General features: G+C 40.2%; 1 protein-coding gene across 3 annotated transcripts; it reads right to left on the reverse strand.

Annotated features, from left to right (window-relative positions):
• Positions 1–2,708: 2,708 nt before the first annotated feature.
• Positions 2,709–8,955, reverse strand: LOC127944465 (ER degradation-enhancing alpha-mannosidase-like protein 2). Of its 3 annotated transcripts, none has more exons than XM_052540399.1 (11): positions 8,716–8,955; positions 8,300–8,410; positions 8,014–8,053; positions 7,836–7,941; positions 7,487–7,612; positions 6,980–7,191; positions 4,354–4,495; positions 4,067–4,191; positions 3,759–3,903; positions 3,348–3,469; positions 2,709–3,274 (listed from the first exon to the last, which is right to left on the reverse strand). In XM_052540399.1, the coding sequence occupies exons 1-11, from the start codon at positions 8,820–8,822 to the stop codon at positions 2,837–2,839; spliced, it is 1,674 nt and encodes a 557-aa protein (XP_052396359.1). In that variant the 5' UTR covers positions 8,823–8,955; the 3' UTR covers positions 2,709–2,836. The 3 variants fall into 3 exon arrangements, with proteins under 3 accessions (XP_052396359.1, XP_052396358.1, XP_052396357.1); XM_052540398.1 differs by having other exon boundaries at positions 8,300–8,371; positions 8,716–8,947; XM_052540397.1 differs by having other exon boundaries at positions 8,300–8,441; positions 8,716–8,900.

Below are 8,955 nucleotides of genomic sequence, written 5' to 3' on the forward strand. Positions count from 1 at the left end.
TTCTTCTGAACAATGTCTTGAACGACCCATTTTCCTCAGCTTTCAAATGCATGTTTAACAAGTGCTGGCTTCATCCTTAAATAGGGGCCACCTGATTCACACCTGTTTCTTCACAAAATTGATGACCTCAGTGATTGAATGCCACACTGCTATTTTTTTTAACACACCCCTTTCAACTAATTCAACTAATTGCCCAATTGCACAGCCTTAAGAGCGTGCATATCATGAATGCTGGGTCTCATTTGTTTTCTGAGAATCTACTGAACCTACTGGTAACTTGTTTGCCACGTAGCAATAAAAAATATACTAAAAACCTTGATTATTCTGGTTAGTCACATTGTACTGCTATTATTTTGAACAAGACTATATATATATATATATATATATATATATATATATATATATATATATATATATTAAGAATAACTGAGGACCTCAGAAAACACAGTGGACCAACACCAGCAGATGACATGGCACCCCAAACCATCACTGACTGTGGAAACTTTACACTGGACCTCAAGGAACGTGGATTGTGTGCCTCTCCTCTCTTCCTCCAGACTCTGGGACCCTGTTATCCAAAGGAAATGCAAAATTTACTTTCATCAGAGCACATAACTGTGGACCACTCACCACTTCTGACGCTGTCTGTTGTTCAAGTGTGGCTTGACACAAGGAATGCGAAGCTGAAACCCATGTCTTGCATACGTCTGTGTGTAGTGATTCTTGAAGCACTGGCTCCAGCTGCAGTCCACTCTTTGTGAATCTCCCCCACATTTTTAATGGGTTTTGTTTCACAATCCTCCCCAGGGTGTGGTTATCCCTATTACTTGTACACTTTTTTTTCTACCACATCTTTTCCTTCCCTTCGCCTCTCTATTAATGTTTTTTTTTTTTGCAAAAAGACACACACCTTTTGTCTTGCCCTCCTTGTGCAAGGTGTCAGTGGTCGTCTTTTGGACAACTGTCAATTCAGCAGTCTTTCCTATGATTGTGTAGCCTACAGAACTAGACTGAGACCATTTAAAGCCCTTTGCAGGTGTTTTGAGTTAATGACCTGATTAGAGTGTGGCACCAGGTGTCTTCAATATTGAACCTTTTCACAATATTCTAATTCTCTGAGATCCTGAATTTGTGATTTTCCTTAGTTGTCAGTTATAATTATCAAAATGAAAAGAAATAAACATTTGAAATATATCAGTCTATGTGATGAATGAATGAACAAGTTTAACTTTTTGAAAGAAATTAGTGAAATAAATCAACTTTTTGATGGTATTCTAATTATATGACCAGCACCTGTATATACCTGTATGTGGGAATTAAGTATCATTAACAATCTTAGCATTTATTAAACCAGCTTAATATTAATGTATTATGTTGTATAATTATAAAAATATAAAAAAGTTATATAATTTATAAATATAATATTGGTTGTTAATTCATGCTTGTAATATTAATGTTATACAACTTAAAATATATATTAGAAATATTATTTTTAGTTATATATTACATACTACACATTAACATAAACCTAGATCAGAAATGCTGTATAAGCACTTTTAAATAATATTAATGGATTAAAATGTATTTTAAAGACAAGTATTGCAATATATAACCCATTAACACTTCAAAAAAAAAAAAATTCAATGAAATGAAGCAAGAATGCATTAAATGGATGAAAACTAACAGTAAAGACATTTATATTACAAAAGATGTTGATTTAAAATGAATGTCATACTTTTGAACTTTTTATTAATCAAAAAGTCCTGAAGAGCAAAATTTATCAGTGATAATTGTAAAAGGTAAAGGCAACATTAATAAATGTTTCTTAGGCAGCATGTCAGAATGATTTCTGAAGGATCATGTGACACTGAAGACTGGAGTAATGATGCTGAAAATACAGCTTTGATCACAGAAATAAATTACACTTTACAATATACGTAAAAAGAAAACTGTTCTCTAAAACTGTAATAACATTTCACAATATTACGGTTTTTAATCATAATATTGCAGCCTCGGTCAGCAGAACAGACTTTGAACACTAGTGCAGGTGCATCCAGATCTGGTCTTACACGTCAAGCAGCACAAAGCTTCATCATTTGATCTGTAACATGAATCAAGGAGTCGTAGCAGTCGAACACGCTGCTGAATAACTCATAACCATAATCTTCCGGAAATACCTGAGGCATTAATGCTGCTAAGATGTTGTGAAATTGCTAATAACCCAGGTCAATTTATTTGATTCAAAAGGAAGTTAAAGCAGCCATGAATCTGCTAATCCCAGCCCAAAAGAACAGAGGATTTGTCCAGAGAAACAGTCCTGCCATTCTCACTGGCATAGAACATGGGCAAGAGTTTGTGGGCACATTCATAAAAACTTCTCTGGCTCCCATTTGCTTTCTCACCTGAATAGAAAATACGCTTTTTTTTGACTGATTAGCATGACACAGTAGAGTTAATATTAAAATCCAAGTTAAGCAGCAGTGTTTGGTCTTCTGAGGCCCATTAAGCGGATCATTTTTATTATTTATTCATTTAGAATGAATGAATGAATGAGAGGACAAGTGCAGTGTTTCCAAAACACCTACCTCATTTTTCTGAGGATTGGGGCTAAAACAACAACAACCCTGAATCCCAAATAAATATATATTTTTTTTTTTATAAAAACCCTGAAATGTTATATATTAAAATGATCATACCAATGCCAACACTTTCGTCATCTAAAACAGTTTTTTAATAAAAAGAGTGGAAAAAATCCACACATATTTAGAAAACATTTAATCTCTGCAAAGTTAAATTACAAACATAATCTACATCTTTACACTCTGTTGAAGTCCATTCAGGAGTCGTCGGAGAAGACTTGACCCATGACAGCCAGTTTGGCACTGAAGGGCTGTGTGGGGCAGGAGAGCGCCCGAGCTGTCCTCCTCTCTCCCGGCTTCAGGGCGATGCTCTCTTGCGTCTCCTCTGATTGGTCCGCTGCAGGCCTGAGTGGTTGGGACAGGCTGATGAGTGTGTCCTGTAGCTCCCTGCGCTCGCTCTGGTATCGGCTGCAGCAGTGGAGCGCGGCGGGGTCCAGCGGATGAGCCTCCGTGTTAAACACATATCCGCCTGCGCCGAGTATGCAGTCGCCATGCAGGCCGCCCAGCTCGAACTCTGTGCCCGTGTTATGAAGGAAGTTTTCAGGATCGAAGAGGAGGTAGAGGTATTTAATGGTCTCGGCCAGGAAGAAGGACTCCATGCGGTTGTCCAACTTGTGGTCCCTTACATCCTTCACCTGAAACGAAAGGATGAGTACGTTTAGCAACTGGTCACAGATGCTTTATGAAATGTAGCCCTGAGACACTCACAGTAGCAAAGCCACAGTTCACCCGGCTGATTTTGTCAATCGACTCGACCGCATCCCGGCCAAGCTGCATGAATGTGGGGTCACCAGTGGCCTTATACAGATACATGGCGCTCTCGATCAACTCTGTGCAGCACAAACACACACACACAGAGGGGTTACTTCAGTTTCATTCAGTCATATAAATAACACCATTTCACAGCATTCAACAATGCCTTACGAAAATGTGAGCGTGCAGAACTCATTATTAGGGTATTGCTATAGTCACTGTTTCTGGTTACTGTGGTGTTTTAGAGGCTGTGTTCTAAATGATACGAGCAATAGTTACAATGAAGCTTGCTACATCTAAATCTGTGCATTTTATAATAGTTCAGGAACGTGCAACGAGGGTCTAATCACGGTGTTTTTCGGATACCTGGTCGCAGAGGGTATCCCTCTCGTTTGTCCACGGTGTAACCTTGAGGAATGCTGTAGAACTCCGGGAGTCCTCCGAACTGACGCCACACACTGTAGTAATTATGGAAGGTCTTTGTGGCACTGGAAATATCACCTATCAAACTCTGATATTGCATAAACACGTGTGCATTACTCTCTACTCTCAGATGCATGTATATTACATATATATATATTTATAACAGAAGACTTGAAACTAGTCAAACTGGTGCTTTCCCTTTGTCTTGTGACACACTGGACGAGTGTATGGTGTCAGATCTGCTTCCTCACCTGCAGTCCAGGCCAGAACGCCTCCAGAGACTGAAACACAGGCATTGAGACGGTCCCCTTATGCATCTGCACCCACAGATACCAATCATCAAACTTAGTGTAGTTCTTTATGGACTTATCAAATTCTGCAACACACATTTGAAAGTTGATAATGCTTTCACGCAGGCGAGATAAAGAAAGATAAACAGCAGTTATGACGAGCTATTCTTATCGAAACGAATAGCAACTCGGGTATCAATGATGTAACACAGCTGCAGGTACTGCTTTACTGATATGTCAGTGTTTACCGTGAAACATTGCCAGCAGCTCCTCATCTTGCAGCATGATGGCCCCCTTTACCAGATACTCAAAGTATGAGTCCACTCCCGCCCCGATCCCTGCGTCCTGAGCCACCCACTTAGAGGTTATGACATCTATATGGTTGCCCACCTGAAGAAAAACGAGAAGGTTATGTGAGAATACGAACTCTGGAGCCAGATACATCATTTCAAAACTCCAAACTTATTTTCCCATATTTGACAACTAATAATTTGTTTTAAAATCCAACTGTTAGCTATATATACACTATGTCATCATGTTACTAATTAATAATTGCTCTTCCGTACAGTGTAGGACACCAGGGCTCATATAAATATGTTGGCATGTGTGTGTGAACAGTGTTACTCACTGTTGGGATAATTAATAGACTGTTTTCAGTGAACTCAGGGATAACTGGGTGTATAAAGCAGAATCTGAATCATGAGCATTTGGTCAAAGCTTTTCAGAAGAGACATTTCAGAGTGGATTACTACTGGCTGGCTGCGGTCAGCAGGACTGCTGGGTACATGCAGGTAATTCAGGAAAAATTACATCCACACACTGTGCATCACAGAACAAGTGTTTAATACTGGATTCTGTTAAAGGAATAGTTTGCAAAAAATTAAAGTTTGCAGAAATATGTGCTCATTCTCAGGCCATTCAAGATGTAGATGAGTGTGTTGCTTCATCAGAACAGATTTAGAGAAATTTAGCTTTGCATCACCAGTGGATCCTCTACAGTGAATGGGTGCCGTCAGAATTAGAGTCCAAAAAGCTGATGAAAACATCACAATAATCCACAGTCCACACCACCTTTCTGAAGCAAAAGCTGTATGCTTGTAAGAAACAAATCCATCATTAAGATGTCTGAAGTTAAAAACTATTACTTCTGTCTAATATACAAAACATAATATTTCCTTCTCCAGTGAAAAAGTCATCTGGTCTGAATCAGGTGAGAAATATGCACAAATCAAGCACGGTTTACAAGCAAAAACGAACCATAACACTTCTAAACAAATATGATGGTGGATTTTGATGTGAGAAGACAACAGGGGATGGACTTTTTCCACTGGAGGAAGTGTTATTATGGATTATAGGTAATATTTTAATTAAGTTAAAATGCCTTGATGGATTTGTTTCTTACAAACATGCTGCTTTTCACTTCTCAAGACATTAACTGATGGACTGGAGTGATGTGGATTGTTTGTGGATTATCGTGATGTTTTTATCATCATTTAACAGAACAGAGTACATTTCACTTGGAAGTGCAAGATCCCGGCAACACACAGTTACTTGTGGGGTCCCTCAGGGGTCAGTCCTTGGCCCCATTCTCTTGATCATTTACATGATCCCTCTTGGCCATGTCATTAGCCGCTACTGAGTCTCATTTTACTGCTATGCTGATGACACACAATGTACATGAAAACTTCACCAACCTCATCTTCATCTTCAGCTCTCACTGCCTGTCTGGAGGAGATAAGGGTGTGGATGAAGCACAACTTTCTCCAGCTAAACAGCTCTAAAACTGAAGCAATTCTTGTTGGCACACCACGTCAAACCCAGTCTTCCTCCATTACTGGTATAACTAATCTCTGATCATGTCATTCCCCTCTCCACAACTGTCACCAATTTTGGCGTAAGATTTGATCCACAACTCCGCTTCGAAGCCCATATCAAAAACCTCTGTAAGACATCTTTCTACCATCTCAGAAATATTGCAAAACTCCGTCCAATGTTAACCTTAGCAGATGCTGAAAAACTGGTCCACGCTTTGTCTCCTCCAGACTGGATTACTGTGACGCACTTCTCATTGGGATCCCTAACAAAAGCTTGCAGAGATTGCAGTATGTTCAGAATAGTGCTGCTAGGATCCTGATGAGAGTTCGAAAATCTGATCACATCACACCCTTTCTCCATTCACTTCACTGGCTTCCTGTTTCCGCCAGGATTGAATAGAAGATCTCCCTCTAACCTACCAGTGTATCTATGGAAATGCCCCCCACCCCCCCATCTGAAAGAACTACTCACACCTCCCACTACTTCTCGATCACTCCGCTCAACAAATTTAAACCGCCTCCTTCTCCCCAAGACAAAGCTCAGCATTATGGGTGATCGGGCTTTCTGTTCTGCCGCTCCTCAGATTTGGAATGCCTTTCCCGACCATCTGAGGGCACCTCAAACTATTGAGACTTTTAAAAAAGGACTAAAAACATTTATTTTTAGGAGAACTAATGACTTTTAACTATTAAACCTTTTAGTATTTTATCTTTTCTAACTGATCTTATTTGTAGCACTTTGAAATTTGTTTCAAATGTAAAGTGCATTACAAATACAATTTATTATTATTATGTTATTATTATCAGCTGTTTGGACTTTCATTCTGACGGCACCCATGCACTGCAGAGGATCCACTGGTGAACAAGTGATGTAATGCTACATATCTTCAAATCTGTTCTGATGAAGAAACAAACTCATCTTGGATGGTTTAAGAGCTAGAACGATTTCAGCAAATTTAATATTTCACATTGTGGAGTTTAAACCAAAGAATATTACTATTCACTACATTGGCGTCATGATAGTCCCACAAACGTCTTGATCCAGATCAGAAGGTTTTACCAGGCCGAGATCGGAGCGTGTTCTCCATAAGGCCCGGAGAGCTTTGCGAGCCACGTTCTCAAACACAGGGTCTCCGGTCAGTCGGCTGAGGGAGGAGAACTCCAGGATGAAGGTGCCCACTCCAGCAGTGCAGGTGACCGGGGTCTCGCCGGGGTTCACCCCCCTCAGCAGGTTTACCGTCCCGTACGGCATCCCCGTAGGGGTCTGGAAAGCTGAGAGGAGACAGGATAGATCAAACTGACAGTACTGATGATCAAACATATTTTTAAAAGACTACTTCATATACAGCATGCCCGATTAGGATTAGTGAATCATTAACCATACACTCTTAAAAATAAAAGGTTCTTTATCGTCTTGCATGTTTTCCTACCCATAATGCATTGGGCTCAGACAGACAATATATAAGTGGGGACACAATGATGCATGATCTGTAGTTTTGTAACAAACATACTAAATGTTTCAGACAGCAATGTGTCTGAACTCTGAAGCATATGTTAGCTCCCTCACCAGGCAGCAGTTTGCGGGCCACGTCCTCTGCCATGCGCAGGAGGGGTCCGGAGCAGGGCCAGCCCTCCTCCACATCCATCCCGGCACGCTTGGAGAGCAGATGAGCCGAGAGGAGCCCACCGACCACTGGAGAGGAGCGACCGGAACATCAGCACATACAGGCCAGGATTACAGGATAAGAGAGTTTCTCAAAAACACGTCCCGGTCATGTTTCACCCCAAAATCAAAAGAAAAACTATGAGAAATTCTGTATTGCATTGTGCATTTATATTAATGACATTAATGCACATTAGCAGTAATGCAAAAAATGACTATTTAATAAAAAGAATATACAGATATATGACTTCACCTCGTATATTCGTCTCAAACACAGATGCATTTACATCGGTGTCGAAATCGACCGTGTCCTGGAGCAGAGTGGCCACGCGCTGGAACTCAGTGTGGTTTCCCAATACCTGCGATCAGAGAGGAAACATATTCGATACGCTGCACGACATGAAACCATCTTGTTGAATTCAATTTCATACCAGCAATGTGTCCAGCGCATCAATGAGTGTGAGGGAGAAACTGAAGGAAACAAACAGAGAGGTTTCATAATGAGAGAATATGACCTCTTACTGTATATGAGAAATAATATATTACAGGGTGAACTCAATTGTTCCTGCTTTTGCTCGATTCCACAGTAAGAAACGGGAGTGAATAATGCATATAGATGTACTGAACAAGTTAAGATACCCAGAAGCGGTCGTGTTTGACTACCCGATGTGCTTTAGTTAAAGATGAGAAGAGTGTGTGGAAGTGTTTGTGCTGTACCTGCCCCAGGTGTCCTGTCCATCACACGTCAGCGGCCTCAGCTCATCATAGGGATATGCTTTCTCCAAGTAGCTGTTGTATGCATGATAAAACATGGACTTTATTCTGTCCCTGTTAAGACAAGTAAAACAAACAGCAAATTCTAAACAGTATTAGACAGACCTGATTAGCAATATACTTCAAAAGCAGTGTCAGGCATTATTATAAGCTACAGGTGACTAGTGCAGATCACACACTAATATATATTTACACATGAGCATATGACAAAGCTGACTGACTGGGAGTAAAATATTTGTTTGTGTTTGTTAGAGCAGCTGAAAAATACAATTAACTCCATACGGCACCCTGATCATCTGACCTATTTATTACACGTCAATAATAAACGCTGAATTAGTCATAAGAAACATAAATCTTACCTGTAATGGGACATGTCCTGCTCAGTAAAATCTGTGCCTTTAACATGACTGAGGATGGGAGACAGGTATGTGGCGCAAAAAACGGCGGAGAAAAGGAAAGTAAGCATGAAGTAACGAGATGTGAGCAGAGGCAAACAATACAACAATTTCAAGCGACATGGATATGCACAAATAATACTACAAACAAACAGTGGCAATAGGAAGTGCACGTACTGCGCATGCGTGTGAGTGAGTGCTGAC

The sequence above is a fragment of the Carassius gibelio genome, chromosome A23 (genome assembly GCF_023724105.1).
Source record: "Carassius gibelio isolate Cgi1373 ecotype wild population from Czech Republic chromosome A23, carGib1.2-hapl.c, whole genome shotgun sequence".
In the NCBI taxonomy this organism is placed as follows: domain Eukaryota; kingdom Metazoa; phylum Chordata; class Actinopteri; order Cypriniformes; family Cyprinidae; genus Carassius; species Carassius gibelio.

Bases quoted from the DNA above. Each gene is read 5' to 3' on its own strand.
- LOC127944465 (XM_052540399.1), bottom strand. From the start codon at position 8,822: ATGCTTACTTTCCTTTTCTCCGCCGTTTTTTGCGCCACATACCTGTCT. The intron at 8,054-8,299 runs GTACAGCACAAA...TGTTTCCTTCAG, and splicing joins GGACAGGACACCTGGGGCAG to TTTCTCCCTCACACTCATTG. The intron at 3,470-3,758 runs GTATCCGAAAAA...TGTGCTGCACAG, and splicing joins GGGATACCCTCTGCGACCAG to AGTTGATCGAGAGCGCCATG.